This window comes from Protomyctophum bolini (genome assembly GCF_963924005.1).
Source record: "Protomyctophum bolini genome assembly, chromosome: 13".
NCBI classification, from domain to species: Eukaryota; Metazoa; Chordata; class Actinopteri; order Myctophiformes; family Myctophidae; genus Protomyctophum; species Protomyctophum bolini.
In genome coordinates, this window is record NC_137874.1 from 25,723,911 (window position 1) to 25,744,190 (window position 20,280).

The 20,280-nt window shown below is 40.6% G+C and overlaps 2 protein-coding genes across 2 annotated transcripts in view; both read left to right on the forward strand.

Annotated features, from left to right (window-relative positions):
* Positions 1 to 1,549: 1,549 nt before the first annotated feature.
* btg3 (B-cell translocation gene 3) lies at positions 1,550 to 5,070 on the forward strand. The gene is made up of 5 exons (XM_080779485.1): positions 1,550 to 1,643; positions 2,555 to 2,756; positions 3,214 to 3,351; positions 3,457 to 3,646; positions 4,131 to 5,070. The coding sequence occupies exons 2-5, from the start codon at positions 2,584 to 2,586 to the stop codon at positions 4,314 to 4,316; spliced, it is 687 nt and encodes a 228-aa protein (XP_080635611.1). The 5' UTR covers positions 1,550 to 1,643; positions 2,555 to 2,583; the 3' UTR covers positions 4,317 to 5,070.
* A 902-nt stretch (positions 5,071 to 5,972) lies between these two features.
* The window catches only part of cxadr (CXADR Ig-like cell adhesion molecule), a 43,635-nt gene continuing 29,327 nt past the window's right edge, over positions 5,973 to 20,280 (forward strand). The window contains exon 1 of the mRNA XM_080779693.1: positions 5,973 to 6,145. Coding sequence (XP_080635819.1) covers positions 6,094 to 6,145 — 52 coding nt within the window. The 5' untranslated portion in view covers positions 5,973 to 6,093. The remainder of the gene's footprint in view (positions 6,146 to 20,280) is intronic.

Below are 20,280 nucleotides of genomic sequence, written 5' to 3' on the forward strand. Positions count from 1 at the left end.
TCTCTCATCTTAGTTTTAGTTAAAACTCATAGCTGCTGCATTTTTAACAAGTTGAAGTCTGTCTGTTGTCTGTCTAGTACACTTAATTTAAGTAATTGATGTACTGTAGTGCTATTGTTGATGACATAGTAATCTCCAGCAAAGAAGAGATTACATATTTGGGCTGTATTCTTGACAACAAACTGACAGGTGACCGTGAAAGCATGGTAACCAGTAAAACGCGCAAACGCGGGAAGCGAACGCAGCTCGTACATAGAACTGCACCACTCAGTTCACACGGGTGTGATTTTTTCTTTACTGTGGATTTTGTATTACCTTTGATGATGATATTGAATTGCGTTGTTATTAACTTATTGTTCATGTCATGTCTATGAATTGATTGCATAGGGCGGCAGGGCCTAAATGGAAACAAGACCGCAAGGACATTTTTTTCAATCAATCAATCAATCAATCAATCAATCAATCAATCAAAATTGTATATCAACTCTTGATTGAACGGAAGATGGAGATTGAATGCCCTCTAGTGGAGAAATGGTATCTGTCACAGAGAAGGGCTGTGGAGTCGACAGTTCAGAAACGTGCGTGCCTACCAGTGGCAGTGACATCATCGTTTAAGATTTTTGTTTTTCAAACAAGATTTCAATGTTTTTATTTAAAGAGCGCTCTGAGCCATGAATGAAACAATTACTATGACAATCAGAGACTAATAGGGTACTTACCGTAGTACTATTAAAACTATATTTTTTTACTTTGACAAAATTGATGAAAACAAACAAACAGCGAGAGCTCTGGAAAGTATTTAAACCGTTGGGCTGCAGTAAAAAATAAAAAATAAAAAAAACCAGATGGACGCATTTGGACAGGATAGCACAATCATTAAGGAGCGCTGGACATACATCTAGATCTAGTCAATTGTATCATTGGTCACAGCACAGACGTCAGTCAGTCCTTCTAGAATAGATGAGTGATTCTGCACCACCAGTGTGTACTGGGTCAAGCAGATAAAGGCCATAAAGTAGCAGTGACCAAGAGATAGATAATGATTTGTATAATTTATGTGATTGATTGAAAACTTTATTTCAGACACAATGGGTCCGTGTACAAACAACAGGGAAAAACAAGACAGTAGCCTAAAAACAAAACAACAACAACACAGAGATAGCCTATGTATCAGGCTATTTTCACTCCAGGCAGTCCTTGTCAATTAAAAACATATAAACATTGCCTCCAGTGTTTCCAGAAACATGAGGAAAAGACTATATATTATGCTTGTATGTGCTTGTATTGCAGAAACGTCTCCCCCCAAAGTAAGGGAAACGTCCCTTACGTTGTTGCTAAGAATATTTGTATGGAATATTCCAGATATCAAATCATATTATGGAGTATGAAAAGGCATGCTGCGTGACGCCGTTTCTGTAAAATGAGAGACATTTGACTCGGCCACTGAAAACGCTACTTTGACCTGCTTGAACCAATGACAACAATGAGAACGGCTAGGGGCGGGATTGGTGGAGGAATGGGCGGGGTTGTCCATCACATCTAGCAGGCAGCAAAGCAAGCAAACCTCGTTGGAACTTTTTCCTCACCGTTCAGTCAAATATATCATCAGATTCATCATTGTCAACCACATGGTTACACTTAAGGTAAGCTTAATTCAGTTTGTGTCGTATATTCTGTATAGTTAATTATCTAAAATTATACGAATCGTGGCATCGCCCCACAGTTAACGGTTTTGGTTGATATTTTTCATTGAACTCTCGTTTGCTTTTTGTTTTGACAACAGCAAGTAGCTAGCGGCGCGTTAGCAATCTGGCTATAAACGCTAAAGGCTTCATTTTTGTCAGATTAAAATAAAACGTTATTCATTTCATTGAGCACATGTGATCCCCAGAAGACACGTAAACATACTTAGAACTCCAACTACATAGTTACGCTTTTGGTTTGCGCTAGTACTAGCAGCCCCCGGCGGGCTGGCACCACATGGCTAACGGAAACATTGCGTCACAGACGGACGGCGGCAGCGCGCTTTGCCTGAACATGTCTGGCTGGCAACAAACTAACAAGCCTGTCTGACGAAGTTTGGACCATGGTCCATGCGTCATACCTTTCAAGTTCAAACTCGGTTTAATTTGGTTTAGTCGTTAGGCCCATCTATGGTTAGGCCTAGTGGCCTGCTCCACTATTTAGTTTGGTTTCAGCTAAATTAATAATAGACAGACAGTAATAAAGTTTTATTAAAGCTTCAATCCTGGTGGTCCTACCTACCACCGTGGTCTACATTTCTCAGTGGCAAAGTAGGGAGATCACGTCCAAGACTCCCAAGTCCATCCACTAACAACTTGCCTGTTAAAATATAATTCATTCATTAAAATAAGTTCCAGATTGCAGCTTTAAATAAGGCTTTACAATGTATACCATTTGTATGATCACAGGTGGAAGACTTAATAGTCACTGTGGGATTTTACTCTGACAGGAGAAAAAATCGTATCTATCTATATTCTGTTGGATAGAATGCATCTTGTTTGACTGTGCTACTTTTGTTCCCACTTTCCAGGCACTAATCACTCGAAATTCATGTGAAATATGAAGAAAGAAATTGCAGCAGTGGTGTTTTTCTTGAAGAGACTCGTCAGAACGGGAGAGAAGTTGGAATCTCAGAAGGTGGACATGTTTATTGAGAGGCTGACTGTTGCACTACAGGAGAAATTCCGGGGACACTGGTACCCTGACAACCCAGGCAGGGGCCAAGCTTTCAGGTACTGGTCTGTTGTCTAAATCCAATGTAGTCATTTAGTCACAAGCTCTTGTTAATACATTGGTTACATATTTATGAAACCCACAGACAGACTTGACCACTTCAACCTTCAGCAGATCTGCTATTTGTTTTTGCTACTTTTGTGTGACACTTTTGTACACTATTGTACACAGAGTTATGGAGGTCTTTGAAATAAAAAGTTTGAGAACCGCTGCACACTAAATGGAACAGAGCCTTAATTAGTATCATCACCAACACCTGTGAAGGAAGTAGGGAAGCAGCCCGGGCCTTTCCTTAATAATATGCATATTATTAGAGATGTGGGATGCTCAGTGTTCAACATGACTGTTGGTTGGCCCATGAATCGAGTTTAGATGTCCCCAAACGTATCCGTAAGCAGAGGTCGCCGCTGGTCACGCAAGACTAGTACTATAATTCCAAAGTCTTGTTGTTTGTAGGTGTATCAGAGTGAACGGGTTCCAGAGGCAAGATCCAGAGTTTCTGCGAGCCTGCCAAGAGAGTGGGGTTCAGTACAAAGACCTGCGGCTTCCACGAGAGCTAACCCTGTGGGTTGATCCCGGCGAGGTCTGTTGCAGGTAATCCTTAGTATGAATTTCTGTTCTTGTAGCACGTCAAGCCAGGTCTGATTTAAAAATGTGGGCCCCAAAAAAAGTCATTGAGTTTTATTATTTTATCAATAGATATGGAGAGCAGAATCCATCTTTCTTGGTGGCCAGACTTTCTGGTGATGATGAAAATGACAAAAACATTATGAAGAAGGTGACCAGTGCCCTGGAGAGGGTGACATCAGACTACCACTCGGGTTCTTCTTCGGATGAGGAGACCATGCTCAGGGAAACCTCTTCCACCCCTTGTCACCATACTCACCAGGTAATGGGATTGGGATGGGATTTTCCAAAAAGCAAGACCACACCAGTCTGACTTCTTTAAATATTATGCTGATTTGAAGTCAAAACCTTGCATATCATAACACACCTGCTTGCCCGTTCAGTGTTGATAGTTGGTCATCATGATGTCTCTGGTTTGGTGCACTTACAAAGACTGTTGGAATATAAAAAAATCACACCCGTGTGAACCGAGTGGTGCAACTCTCCCCCCCCCTCCTCTCTCTCTCTCTCTCTCTCTCTCTCTCTCTCTCATTAGCAGGCAACAGTGTCTCTCTCTCTGTGTTTCTGGAAAACAGCGCCCCTACTGGTACTCATTATATGATGCTCATAGTCACATAGGTGAACACATAGGTGAACATGGACAAAGCTGTTCCTTGGAGTCGTTGCACCACTCAAAAAGGTGTAGGTTTTCCAAGGTTGGACAATGTTTGTAATAGGGAGTATAATACTGTTGTCTATTTGTCAAGGTGTTGAACCCTGCTGCACCTACATGGAATCCCAAGAGGAAGACGATGGTGCGTGATAAAGGTCCTCACCATGAGTGTAGACCTCATAGCAGACCCCCCCATTTGTCGGGACATAATCTCTGGGTCCCACCTGGCTACAGAGGAGGACCTGCATACTGGGGCAGCAATCAGCATTGTTACAGTTAGTCGGTGGCAAACATAATTAACACTGGACATTTGGGGAGCAAAAGATTAAAGGAACCATTAGAATGACTGACCAAACTGTTTTTCCTTTTTCGCTCTTTTTCTTTTTTTTATAGTGAAATGATATTGTTTATTTTGATACAAATTGTTCTTTGCACTTTAGACTATTTTAATAGTGGGAGTCAAATTATTGTATTTGATTAGAAATATTGGAAGTATTATTTTGTACCCTTGGAATAAGTACTGTATTTATATTATGGGAGATGTATGAAGAAAAAGTGGAATGTCTGCATGATATAATTCTGCTCCCCCTCCTTTTTATTTCAACCTACAATAACAGAACTTGAGAAAGCCCAGTGGGGCGAAACGTTGTTAACCCATTTTGACCTGAGATCAGATTCTAAAAATGTCTTCTAAATCCTGACAGTTTTCTGAAAAAGCTAGTCAGTTTTCAAAAATAGCAGATAACACCAAAAGGGGTTCCCGCCCAAAATGGGTAGGTTGAAATAAAAAGGACGGGGAGCAGAATTATTTTGTTTGCTGACATTCCACTTTTTCTTCATTTGATCACTTTTTTGGGTCCAGCACCGTATAAAAATCGGGGATGTGCATATTGTTTTCCTCTTTTACAAAATCACATGTATGCCATTGCCACCTACCGTCCTTTGTTCACAAATGTTTTATTTATTCATAGTGTTGAATTGTGAGGTTCATAGACCTTTTATTACGACGTTCATTAAACATGGACTCAAATCAGCATCATGTTTGGAGTCTACTTATTCCTGTAAAGAACTCTACATTCTGGCACATTTTTGTGACTACTGTTATTAGGAGAAATGATAACAAATTTAGGTAGGTTGGGTATATCTAGTATGGGCAGAAACTTGCAACTCACAGTATCAACATTTGAAAATTTCCAGACTTTAAAAAGATCCCTGGCTAATATGCCTTATAATACATTATAATTGCCCTCTATAACTAAAATTAAAAACACCAATATATTATTTTAGAAATGGTTGATTTACTCAATGGAGACCACTGTAGCAAGTTGATGTAATTTGTACATGTATGGAATGCATAGGTAAACTAAAAAACAACTTCGTAAGGTTAATGAGCATCAAAGCAAGATTTTAAATCTTTTTTTTATTAGCACATAGGGCTGAAATGGCATCAACTTGTGACGGGAGCATGCAGCCCTACTAAGATGAAAGATTAACAATTCAATTTCTAAAAGAAATACATTATTTATGGTGGTTTTTATTTTAGTTATAGAAGGCAACTATAATGTATTAAGGCTTATTAGCCAAGGATCCTTCATCCTTGTATGTTTTAATGCATATAACAGAATAAACTTTATTGTCACAGCTTTAACATGAGGAGACAATGACAATGCCAAAATGTTACGTTGTCATTGCCGTTGCTCTCCAGAGATAAAAGTATGACTATGAGAGGATAGCTGGCCAGTAGTTGCATCTTTCAAACATGATCTCACAGAGCAAAGCAAATATGATCTTCTCTAAAGAAACGGGAAAACCCCATATCCATGTATTGTAGTCTGTTGTCGCTATCGTCCAGCAGGGGGCGTCAGTGCATCTATTTTGGTTTTGACGAGGAGCCTATCACGTGACCCCACCAGCTCCCTCATGTGTGCACCTGCCGACTAGTCGCGGCGGAGGAGTAGAGTTTTGGATGCTACGGTGGAGTGGTCTGCTTTCTCCTAATTCAACATAAGTTCTTCAAGCGAACTTTGTCAAAAGAACTCTGGAATAAACCGAAAGAAATGGAGTTCACGATACCCCACTTCAGCTGTGTACTATTAAGTGTCTTAGCAGGTAAGTTTTCCGAACAAGAACAAGCGAGGAGCTATTGTAGTATCTGTGTGAAACGGTGTGGTCAGTCAGTAGAAACCACCACACAGCGCTATTGTAAGATTTAGGTTAATACAATTCTATTGGCAAATTCTGGATATTGTGCTATGTGTCTCGCGTTATGATGGAATGAGAGACGATTGTTTGATAGATTTAAACATTAGTTGTATTTTGTATTGAAAGTTGATGATAATAGCCATGTTGTTAATCACAAGAACTAGTTGGCCATTATCAGTTTAGGTTAGTGTTACTTACTATGTTTAGAGAATATGGTTAATGCAACTTTAACCTTAACTGTTAGTACTACTACACCTAAATTAAAGTTAACTTATATATTGTGCTTGCAATGCATCTGTTCTGTTCTCGCCTTCTGGTTGCGAATAAGTAGGCTAAGTAATGAATGAGAGACTGTAAAAAAACTAAACCACAATTTAAGTCAGCAGTAATAGCCTACACACAAATCAGGTGGACGTACAAGACTTTTGAATGTCCAACTAGAAATGTAACCAGGTGTACCCATCCGGGTCTATGTGGTTAAATTTGTACGCGTTCAGACTTAATGCACAGTTTATTTATTGACTTTTGTCTAGTCTGCTAGATCAGCCCTCCTCCTGATGTCCCCAACATGTATAGCCTAGGCCTATGTTGTATAAATAACGATAAACTCAGATTGAAAGCTTCTAAATGTTCATGTCATACTTGGTTTTTGCCATGATTTGGCAACTTGACGGAATAGATTCAGAAGGTTTGCTGAGTGATAATTCGTGAAACGGAACATAAGCTTGCTAGTCGTGCCTGGAATCACAGTTTCACCCATGCCTGCTACTCTTTGTTGATTGTTGATACATTTTATTGTATGGGCGTGTTTCACCGTCCATACATTGCTCAGGAATGTCAACTGAAACTAGGCATCCCATGTGTAACAACTGTAGCAGGTGTTTCATTTAGTATGAATTTGAGGCATACTTTAGCAGTACTGAAATGTTTGCAGGGAGTTTGAATGTGAGAAACAAAGACATGGATGGTCAAGGGGAAAATGCCATTCCAGTCCGATGATTACTGAGAAATAATTAAGTGCTCTGTTTAGACTACAGTCAAATCACTCCATGTAAGCTGTGAACGTGAGAGTGATATGTAAAGGACTGACTGTGTAGTGTGTTTAACCTACATTTTCTCAAGCTACACAATGATGTATGTATACTTCACAAGCTCATTACCATCTTAATAGCATCATGGACTTGTCATTTGGGCACTGTTCCACTTCAGCAGGCAAGAACAGCATTTGCCATTGCCAGGCTGTAGCATTCTTTAGAATAAAACAATGTGCAATCCCCACTTTTAAATGGAGAAACGGATACCATTTTCTATTTTTAATACGTATATTTCAGAGGAAAACTAAAAGTCCTAGCCAAATTCTTCATATTATGTATGGAACTACAGACAGCCTTGGAAGTAGTCATTGCAATTTTGCATGATTAAATGAATGATAATTTAAAAATGCAATAGTAGATATATAGCAAAAGTGAATCCCCGCACAGTGTGAATTCTGACCAAAACAGTGTGTGTGTGTGTGTGTGTGTGTGTGTGTGTGTGTGTGTGTGTGTGTGTGTGTGTGTGTGTGTGTGTGTGTGTGTGTGTTAACTTGGATCTTGTTGACACTATCATTTAGAGTTATGTTAACAGAGTCATTATGACTGATATTTATCTTCATAAAGGTATAGTTTTTCAGGGGCCACTGCAAATTTAGAAAACTAGAGCGGTGCCCGTTGGGCACTGGCCTACTTGGAACGATGCAAGTTAAAAATGCATCCCCTTATGTCTGTGTCCCTTTTTATGCCCATATATGGAGTTCTTTGTCAGGCATGCCCAAATATGGAGTCTATGCAGACGTCAGAATAATCAGAACAGGCCAGCTCCATATATGGACCCTGGGCACTGTGGGCAGGGGTCCTGTCCAGACCCTGTGATGTCAGAACAGGCCAGCTCCATATATGGAGATCTAGGGATGATCAGGTGTGATCAATGGCTAATTTGGGCCCTGGGCAGAGGCTTTTGTGCTGGTTCTGGACAACCGGCTATCCAACTGACTCGACACCAGGAACTGCACTCTCTGTGGTGGTGTGGTGTGTCAAATTTGAAGTCGGTTGGGCGAACGGTTTCTGAGTTACGTGGATTACAGTCGTACGTACGTACATACAGAGACTTGGTGCATTTATGGATAATTCAATGTGTTTGTTCAATGTATCTGAGACAGACCCTATTGTGTGTGTGTGTGTGTGTGTGTGTGTGTGTGTGTGTGTGTGGAAAACTATAGTGAAACACTGGAAACTACTAATACAGAAGTGGTTCTCAGTACTATGTTGGTGTTTTGTCAACATGATAGCATCACAAACTTCATTAAGCTTTGCAGGTGTAATGTTGAAATCACATGAATAATTGGAAGCTGAATATGGTTTGAGCAAGGGCTACGGAAGTGGGGAGTAAACGGATACTAGTTAGCTGATACTATTTGTTTTCATAGCAATGCTACAATGCTCCCGATCAGGTTCTTTGGGACCGATACCGATCACCGATTGTTTTTCTCATGATCGGCCGATACCGATAGGTCCGATACTGATCTTGTGAAATGTTCCAAATTTTATGTTTAATTATATGTCAAAACCCACGTCAAAACTGTTCCTGTGTGTCGGGAGGAAGTGTGTCTGGAGCAGTTTCTCCAGATAGGGTAAATTGCCGATCACAGATTGCTGGCCGATTATCGGAGCATCTCTAGCTACAACATGCTATTAAGTTTCCAGTAGACAAGTCTCAGTAACTGTAAACATCGCAATGCCATGTTCACTGCCTGGATTTCACTAACCTTTGAACGGCCGCGCCGACATCATCGTAAAATACGCCCGCTGCGTGCCACGGCTGCCATTGCAATGCATTGGGCCTCAATTTCTTTTCCCATGATGTCATCAAAACGGAGGGAAGCTGTTCTACAACTCATGTTAGGGCGGGAAAGTAAAGGGTTTTCAATTATTTGGCCATGAATACCCCAGACATTGGTCTTCCTCTGTCTTCACCCCCCCCCCCCCCCCCTTTTCTGAACATGATGGTTCACTCATGAAACCCCCTCTCCTGGAATTGGACTTTAGCAACCATTCTGGGTACATATCCAAAGATACTTGCACCAATGAGGAAATGTCAATAAAACACAGTATGGCACATCGTTTTCTGGCACAATTTACCTGTTTGGCTGTTTCACCAAACTAATGTGTTTGGTGTCACTGTCATGTCTTCCATTGCACGATACACACCGATTTGGTGTGATCCCCTTGTAACTTAAGATCTAGTACACAAGCCCCCCTTCCAGTATACTGTAGTTGTGTATAGTTCCAGTTCTAGTCTTGCCAAACACCAGCCAGTCTTCTATGTTTGACCTGTGAGGCCAGTCAGTTATTATCTCTGATGCTCTCTTAACCACTGACCTGGGGTAAGGTTTAAAATGTGATGTGAAGAAGCCAGGCTCACAGTGCTGTTACCTGATAAGCCTACACTCAAAGGTCCCTGACGTGAGGTGGTTGCTAGGATACCTTTTGAAAACAGACACACAGATCCCCGGGAGTGTATTGCTCAAGTAAACCCTCCCCCATTGCTTGAAATTCTCTTTGGAGTCCTTTTTTATAGCAGAAAGTTTCCCCCTATTTATATGGTGCATAGTTTAATACAAACATGGTCTCACATAGCCACTGCCAGACTTTCAGAGAGCTCCGCCTACTGACGTTTCTCAGGCAGAGTGGGTGAAGGAAGGTCTGGCTAATGCAAGACTATTATGAACATATAAGTGATGAACTTTGGTAGAGCTCTGGTTTGTGTAGAAACTGTAGATCCCTGGGCATAATTTACATCACAATATTATCAGTCATCTCTATTTGTTGTTCCATGAGTGAGAAATGGTTTTCATTACTTGTTGAAGCGGGTCTCAGAATCACACTTTTAGCACATTAATAAACGCAAAACCAATTTGTAGTACAATTAATAGTTACTTGTGTTTCACTGACATTGGTGACCTATCTATTCCGGTGGCACTAGAGATCTTCTTCCAATAGTAGTATTATTATTGTTTTAATATATTGGCAGATTTTACTTTGTTTTCCCTCATAATTGTTTTAATATTTTTATTTTAATATTATTTATTTACCATGCAAATTGCAATGAGAGCTAATGGAGACAAAAAGTGTCTGCACTCACAGAGCACAGAAGCAACTTATTAACCATTTAAACCACCACAGGGTTCTGTACTTATCGCTGACGAAAATGGTAGGTCTACACTACAAGCTCATTGTGAGCTTCTAGACCAAATACAAAAAAAAGTAACTTTAATTTTTTTTACCAGCATTGTAAATGTAGCAATATTGCTAATTTGCTATGCAGATAGATGGTGGTGACATGAACTGTTCAACCTGAGCTATTGTCTTTGTAAGTTTGTACCCATGGAGACGGCCTCGCCTTGAGGTCATGATTTCACATTCAGTTCTCGTGACATGGCTGTCCCATCCTTCCACTTGTTTCCTGTCGGCACTAAACACACTCCGGCAACGGCTTCACCTCCACCCCAGCAGTCGCCCACTCTGCCTCGAGCCCCCGTCCTTGGAAATAAAGCAAGAACATGTAGAATCGGATTACACTCCGGGGACGCCGTTTTGTCCTCCACAATCTGATGATGAGGACGACCGGCCATGAATATTCAGGTCCTGGGCTGTTAATATTTTAACATGCCAGGGATGTACAAGCCCAGTGTCGACTTCTGTTCCCCTATATGGCAGTGTGAAACACTGATCCCAGTCTGAGACCAAATGCACCAGCTAACCCCTTTTCATATCACCCTTTCCTATAATATATACTGGGAGCAGATTACAATCTTGAGAACTGATAGTGATAATGATTGATAGTAGTAGCCTATTTGTTTCGTAGGACTGTTAATAGCTCTGGAGCCACTTTGTATTCAGAATCCATTCCTTATTGCCAGGTAGTGGGGGAGCTATGTCGGCTCCTGGGCCTTCTGCCAAAGCATTATGTAGAGAGGAAATATTAGGAACGTATTACTTGAATGCCTTGGTCATAAAACCCACTTTATATTGATTTGTATTTGCCACTGGTGTCATTGACCAGGTGCTCTGTACCGCACACATACCATGGAATTGGTCTCCTAATGAAAGTGGTGCTTTAGATTTTATAATCGTTTACGTTTACTCACACAGCCTATGGTTTTTATTATCATTAGGGTTCCAAATATTATTGCCCTCAGTGAAAATATGTTGTTCTTGTAGAATACAGACATCCTTGATAACCATATATATTAATTAAATTGTTTGACTAGAAATTATACAACTATTTTATTAGCCTACCTTCCTTTTCTCAGGCACTCTATTCTAGATTTAACTTTTTGTACCGTCCTCTTGTGCCTAGAAAAACATTCCAGCAATAATATGTATTTTAGTTTGTTTCCTTGAACCATTCTAGTGCTTCAAGGTCACTTGAATAGCACCTGACCTGGCTGTGAGAGCAGCTTTCTCAGGCAGACTAGGTTCAACTGGTATCACCTTTCAGACCAGACTAGGTTCAACTGGTATCACCTTTACAAAGAATTACCCAAACTACACTGCAGTAAGTGGGTAAAGCCACAAGGGTTTGATTTTGAGTTTCCAAGCATCCATCAAAACTTACATTTGTGTTCAATTAAATGTAATTAATTTGAAATGGCTTTGATGATTCAGATGGTGTTCCTGAATTTGCAAGATTGCATAAATGCATACTGAAACTCTCCACCAAAATTCAAATTACCTGTTGACATACTGTATACCAGTGGTTTTCATTTTTCAACTGTTTTCATATTGTCCATTATGTATTCAGCATTTGAGCCATGAACCATAATTCCATGCTGTGTGCTGTGTTCCATGTGGTACTATAGGAGAGATGACGCCAAACGTTGATCAAAATAGCAATTATTCTACATTCTCTAATTGTGTAGACTTAAAATTATGTCGTAAATAAAGTAATGCAGATGTTTAACAATAATGTAATTCTCGAGAGTGTAAAATTAATTACAGGTCCATTTGGTTTCGTTCTACAGTCAAGAGTTAAAGATCGATAAGGTTCCATTTGGTTACCAACTCTTCCATCATTTAGCTAGGGACCCCACCTGGAACCCCCCCCCCCCCCCAAGAATCACTGGTTGCGAACCACTGACATATACCACAGTTGGGTGTGTAAGTTACTGTATATCTGTCTCAATTCTTATGCTTATGAAATGAATACCATACAAACCACAGGAGCCTTACTCTAGTCTTTGCCCCTGATAGTCTAAATTATTAATATAAACATTTCTTAACATGTACTACTCAAGTCCCCACATCTGCTTAATTAACTTTTAATGTTCATGTCACATTAAATGGGCGGCCAGTATAATAGAATATATGCTCAGAGTAAGACAAGCATGGCAATATTTGAGCATTGTTAAAAGCCTGGTGGACTGCATGGGGAGGTGGGGACTGTATCGAGTGAGGAAGAATTTCCATGTAAGCCATCAATAATAACAAGGTCACCGCGTTGCTCTCTGATCCCATCGGTCATCATCAACTCTGCTCAGTTAGAACGATAAACACCACCAACACATTTATCACTTAGCCACTTGATACCCAGACCTGCGTGGTCCCACAATGCCCTCTGCTCTTAATGAGAAAGAATGAGGCTCTTTGACAGATAAACTGTTTCCTGTGATGGTAATAGTCAAACACATACATATCTCTGCTATTCATCATGCAAATGACCCTCTTTCTGTAGAGGAACTATGGGACAACCACACATGATGATGACTTTTATTTATGTGGCAAATTCCATCATGGTTTAATTTTTCAAAAATAGCAGACCTACAAGCTCGTAGCGCGTCACTCGGTGGCGTGCTATGAGCTTGTAGATCTGCTATTTTTCAATAGCTAAAGCACAACATAATGCTAACAACAAAAGGGGTTCCCGCCCAGAATGGGTTAATCACACTTAAACGTGTTATTTTAGGAGGGGTTTATGCATTTTGGTAGGGAATTCAAATTTCTTTAGACTTTTTGCTGTCCATATGCAGCCGTATTTTAAACCTTTTTAGGGGAGGTTTAAAATATCTCTGAGATAATACCTAATACGATACTGTACCTAATATGAGAGCGAGAACATGGTTCTCACTCTCGGCTGAGATTGAATTGACTTAACTGTATTCTGGTTCCTTCTGCATAATATCCTCACGGCATGTAAAGCGCCCATCCACATGTGAGGATACACAATGTGGCAGGCATGTCCCCAGGGTGCTGCATCTGCAGGTGCTGGTAGACTGGGTCTGTTGCTTCAGTCGCTACCTGCTAGGTAGGTGTCAGCTCCACTCTATACACACTGAACCTCTGTTGTGTAACACCAAGGATTCTGTTTAACAGTAAGATGTATTGGGAAAATTGTTTGAAAACGTGACCATTAGGTGGTTCATGCGTGTACCATACATATAGGCTCTGATGCAGCCTAACAGTGAGTCCCAGGTTTGATTCCTGAGTGTGGCGGACCTTTGCTGATGTAACTCCCCAACTCTCTCTCTCTCTGTTTCCTGTCAACCTCAACTGTACTTTTAAGGCAGAAAAGCCCCAAAAACAGACAAACCTAAACATTAATCAATAAATATTTGCTTAACAGTAACACTGCAATAAATGTATTAGGCTATGTTTGAGATCAGCATTATCAAATGTAAGTGTGCATCATAAACAAAACCATACATCTATTCGACTCTCTTACAGAAACGGGGCAGTAACTGTGTATTTTGCGACACCCCACCCCCACATTAGAACATAATTGCATGTCTAATCTTGAAAAATATTATGGCTCAGAAAATAAGGTGGAGCTGAATTTGAAAAGGGGTAGATTCAGGCAGCTGTTGAGCCATTTTTAGTGCCTTTATCTCATCGCAAAACATTACACATTGTAGGCTCCAGGCATGTAGGGAGAAAATGAAAATGAGCGTAGACTGTTAAAGGGATTGTTGATTCAGTCCCTCTTGTGCATCAACTCTGTGGCATTGGTAGTGGTACTCATGTCTATCCTTGTCTAATGTTTGAATCACGACTCCAAATCAGTGATGGTCTCTCATTATGTTCATATTATGTGGGTAGGAAAAAGGGATTTGTGATTGTTGATATGAATGAGTTATTTTTCGTCCTACTCAGGAGTCAAATTGTTTGACTGTCTCTGCTCTATCATACATTTTCATATTCATAGCCCCATCGTTATCTTTTTTTAATACAGTAATGCTCACACTGATGGGCTCCATTTAAGGGAAAATAAATGTATTACATCCCTAAAGTGCTGTGATGTTTTGGCCTCACATGCCCTTCATCAAGCATCATTCATCATTTTTCGCTCAGCATAGGGTGTGGATGTACACGTCACGTCTTTCCTTTCTACAAATACAGCAATGAACATTACGTTACGTGACCACTGAAACACAATTTATTTTGTTCATGGCACCCTCCATCATTTTGTAGTATTCCGTCGTGAGAATCATTTCAAATATAATATTGAAATTTGACCTCCAGGATAAAATCACCAGATGATCAAGAGTTAAAAAAAGAGGCCTGAGTCGGCTTAACGGTCCAGGTACCTTGGCTGGTAATCCAGCATGACCGTGTGTCACGGGTTTGAGTCCCGATCCCGACGAACTTTACTGTGTGTCTTCCCCCCATCTCTCTCCCTGTTAATAATGGCAAAAAGCTTAAAAAAAAAGAATGCTTGGCTGAAACACAACGTGTACAGTAGGTATTACCAGCTGTTTTAGCAACTTGTACCCCAGAAATTCCAGCACCCCATGTTCCAGTTTACTGTGTTTACAGTACACTACAATATCACTTTAAATCAGGGGTTTTCAACAGATTGTGAATGAGGGACCACCACCATGACTTAGAATAAACCCGGGGACCACTGTTGTGTTGGGTGGGGATATGGGCTAAGATTAGTGTTTTTGTAACACTTGCTATGCATCCCATGTGTATACATCCAACTGTTCAATGGTCCATTGACTAATAATAATTGACTAATAATAATGGCTCAATTCAACCAGACAATCCGGTGCACTTGACTTCCCCCTAACTCCCCTTTTCTGTTGAATTTCCTGACCTCCAACTTGTCAGTAAATGACTACATGGATGGTCATCATAGGTCACCAGGTCATTCACTTCACAGTTTCTGGAAAGAAAATTAATAAAATAAATAAATAAACAAATCCTACATTACTAAATACATGGTCAGGGACCACATTGCAATACCTCCACGAACCACCAGTTGTCGACGGACCACCTGTTGAAAACCCCTGCTAAATGACGACTAAAATTAACATACATTATATTACTGGCATGGGCAGGGAATCAATAGCAGGGAAATCTGTCTTGTTCACACATCACACCCCATAGCATCATGTGATGCCTGTTCATATTGTGCCCGGTACAGTGGATACACAGTACTTGATACTATAGGTGACTTTATAAGCACATGAGAATGAGACTAGGATAGAAAATGATGTGCAGGCTAGTCCTATGGAAAGAGCATAAATGGATATCCATCTGCAGGCTGGCACACAAGCTAATTTCACTTCAACTTACATTATGAATTAACCTCTTAATTAGTGAAAATAGCAGATCTACAAGGTCAGATTGCGACACGTTCAGCTTGAAGATCTGCTATTTTCAAATTCACAATTAGTTAAAAGTTTTATAAATTATTATTTTTATTTCTGAAATGAAAATGTGAAAGAAATGATAGGAATATATACTGTATCCATCTTAGCCCGTAGCACTTTCCCTTGCCCCGACGACCTTACAGGCGTATGCAAAGGCTCAACTTATCTAACTTAGATGGCATTTTATTTAGACTTACTCATGACTCATAAAAATGGGTCTGCTGCTGCAACCCACAAATATATCCCTACCAACTGTTTGGGATCTAAGACAACAGGAGTTAAATTCTTTCTTTGGCGAGGATATTATTCACAGAAAGAAGATGTTTTGGTGCAGAGCATGGATGTATGCTCCACTTACTAGAGCATACTAGTACTATGAATATTTAATTAACAACCTGGTGTCCTGACAACAATGTGGCTACCTGCTCTATGACTGCTACTTTACTTCATACTTGGATTGGGAGGGGGGCAGGTGTTATAACTTATGAGTGACTCTGAAGTGAGATAAAAATGGACGCCACATATGGTCATTTAGGAATGCCCTTTCCTTCCCACTGATATGTTGTCTATTACTGCTGGGACATGCATCTAAGACACAATGACGAGGACATCTGCTGAAGTCTGGTCTGGGGAACGACTGAGTGCTTGAACTACAGCAAGGTCAATAAGCCACCACAGACATTTAATTACTGTCTTGCATTTCGCTGCCACATGAGGAAGTCCGTAGGTTGCCTTCCAGAGAGATGGTGTATATGGAACTGAAAATAGCCCAGTGATTGGTTCGTTTATGGTGGTCAGAAGGCACATTAAGGCACAACCTTAATGACTAGTGCTCCTGTTTTAATATGCAGGCTCAAAGGGGCGGTCAGTCTGCAGTTCTGGCCGGGATATAGAGCTCCTGGGTAACCAGCTGTTAAGTGTCTTAATGGTTTTCCTGTATAATTCATGAGCGCTCGCACAGAGCTTGCTGGCTGGCTCAATCTTAGCGGCTCATAATTGTGAGACTGAAGTGTCCCCACTGTCAAACTGGCACAAATGGCACCCTGTTCCTTCTGCAAGGCGTGGAGGAACATCATTGCGATTAATCCCTCTGAGACACCATGTCTGGCAACAATAAGAAGATGTATTGTCTCCTGCTGGAACTGGAACTGTAATGACACCAGCCTCAGGAAATATTGTAACAGTTAGAATACGTGCTCACTGCTAATAGTGACCTGTGGAAACACGTGCACACAGAGGGCAGGCAGTCTGATACTGTCTTTATTGTCTCCACCTTGAAGATATTCTGCCATTTTACTGTACTGTCTTATACTGGACACTGGACCCCCCCCCATTCTGAATGGACCATGAGTAAGGTCATGCAGTGTTGGTTCTAAAAGAGTTGTACTCTTTTACAACACTTTCACTGGGATTGTGTACTTGGCAGTCTGATCTATAAGTCGTGCTTGGTTGTCTGTACGTATGTTTGGCCACTTGAGGCTCAGCCCTTTTTAGATCATTTAAGCCTTGCTGTTGTCTGCTCCGCTCGTGAGGGAGTTCTTGGTCAAAGGCACATTTCTATGACCAGTCACTAAATATATCCTCCCTGGCCAGGTAGCCTGAGAAATGACCTTTCAAAATCTCTTTTAGATGACATTGCAGGTTTTTGTTTTTTATCATGGACACCTTTCCTGTTACTCCTGAACCTGTACACAAGACAAGACAGACCACCTTAATTTAACCTTGAACATTATTGAGAATGATGCAGCATCCTTTCACGTGTTCCCTCTACATGTCAGACCAAATGTGTCTGGTAATTTAGGACAGATGTAATGATAAAGAAGTAATGTTTCACCCTGAGACTGAAAGGCTAAACTAGTTTACGTAGTACGTTTTTTGTCTTCTAAAGACATTGTAATTCCCTGTCCTAGGCATGGCATAACGGTTAGCTGTGCTGCTCATTCTACAATTGCACAATCTTTACCTTGTTTTAAACATGACTAAATCAGGATTACCACCTTTATGAAACACAATACCAGTTCAGTTGGTATTACTGAAGAGGAGAAATAATCGACCAAAATAACGTTTCCGAACTGTTTTTTGGAGGAGCTTAACTTGTATGCTTTTTATATTTCAAATATTAGCCTATTGGCTGCTTATAATAAGAAGCTCAATATTTTCCTTTTGGCTAGCCTCAACCAACTTTGAATCTCCAATTCTCCATGTTGAATTTTCTATTCCTTTTCTTAAGTTCAGACTTTGTGCTTCTATCTATAATAACCTTACTGTCAGTTTTGCTTTCCTATGTTAAGTTGCAAAAACATTACAGCTGCTGCTCTTCATTCCAGAGGCAATTTCATGCTCTGAAGTACAATTTAATGTAGAACTAATGTATGTCCACATACATTAACACTTCACATGTTTTCAAAAGACATTGCATCCAGTTGACTATAGGCCCTTGAGTAATCAGTTTACCAAGATACTCAATGATGCTTTGACAGTCAAGATGGGATCTTGAAATCCTCTGAAATGTCAGACAAAGGTCAAAATCAAATCACAAACTGTTCACTTGCTGCACCCCATATCCAAACACTTCTCAAATCTGAGCTCTGCAGCTTTAAGGGCTTACTGCATTTATCTCTGCTGTCCAGACTCTCTGCTCTTCTTTATTTCAGCCTGACAAGTGTCATCTTGTACGCTGTAACAGAACGTAACATCGAGAATAAATACCTTCAAGGGATGTCATGACCACAATGGAGGTTTGAGGGATGAGGGATGGTTGCCTGCTTGCCTCTTTTTAGAATGTTTATTTTTAAATTCTCACACTTGCTCATTCTTCCTTCATTCGTCATGTTATTATTTGTATTTTTTGTAGACGTGTGGTTGTGTTGAGCTCTCTCTTAATGTCTAAGCTGAGAATGTGAGCTGGAGACATAAATACCGGTACGCCCAGTGGTAAATGACACCCCTGTGCCTCTGGTTTCCTACAGGGCTCAATGCTCAGGTACACTACATTACTAGTACACTAGTACACACCTGCCATGAATCTTTGAAAGTATATAGACTATATGGTCTTTTAACAGCAGATTCCCTGCCTGTGAAAGTACAATGGGACTGAGAGAGATGAGGATGGAAGGATTTAGGAGTCAAAGGCCGTTTATCCACACCGTTATCTTTTATCAATGTGCTTATCTTATTGTCCTCTCCTTTGCAGAGGACAGGAAGGTTGTCTGTGTTGTTCCAGATTTCAACCTCCTATTCTGCCTTGTGTGAGCCATCAAAACCGAAAGATGCTGCCATAAAAAAGCATTGGGGAAAAGGTATTGATCGTTTTGTGGTAATTGTAAAGCACTTTGTCAATGGACAGTTTTGTGGTAATTGTAAAGCACTTTCTCAATAGAACAGTTTTGTATCGGATTCCCCAAGACTATTTTAATGGAAATCCAATAACTCTAGATTGAAATGTGTTGCGTTGTTCATCCAGAAGCAGGGTCACACTGGCATCCACCCAGGCATCACACATTAAAATACATATATGATGCTGTTCTACAAATTAATGTCCAGCCAGAGGACAATTACCACCCTGCAGTGTCCTGGGGAAAGGCCTAAATTTAGACCAGATCCTCAGAGGGAACAACGTGAGCAAGACAGAGTCATTGAGTGCCTCCGAGCAAACCCAGCTGACTGGCCTACATGCTACTATGCTGCATAGAGGAAATACTGTGTAAAACATGCATCTAAAAACGGGCGTGCAAGTTAATACTTTAATCTGTTGGAATGTGCAAATGTTTACACAAAAAAACGTGAGAAAGACATCCGCGACCGAGACAATTGGATCAATTGGCAGCAATTATGTTTTCAAAGAGAACTGACAATTTCACAGAAACCAGCTTGTTGATGTTTTTATTTGAGCTAATCCTGGTTTTGAGTTGATTTCTTAAATATTTTCACACACCGTTTGTGTGGATGTGTGAGGGGGTACATAATATGAAATATCTATACACATTCCTCTGAACCACAAATGGGGCACATGAAAGTACTAAAACCTGTCGGATCCAATATTTATCTTCGTCAGAGTTTTAAAAGGCTCCCTCCCTAGCTAGCTACAGAGGCCAGGGAGGAACAGAGGCCCAGGAATGCATCAGGAGCTAGTCATGATGATAGTCCTTGCATACCACTGTCTGTAAATTGTCTATAGCCTATATCCTCACACCTCAATCCTTTTAGTTGCTTGGCAGCCAGCCACGACAGTCTTTACTGTATTGTTTGTGAGCATGTGCGTACGTTTACTTACCAGACACCTTTGGAACAACGTGCCTGGGAACTTGGACATGCTCGTTGTGAGTTTTGCGCATGCTGAAACTCGGGCATA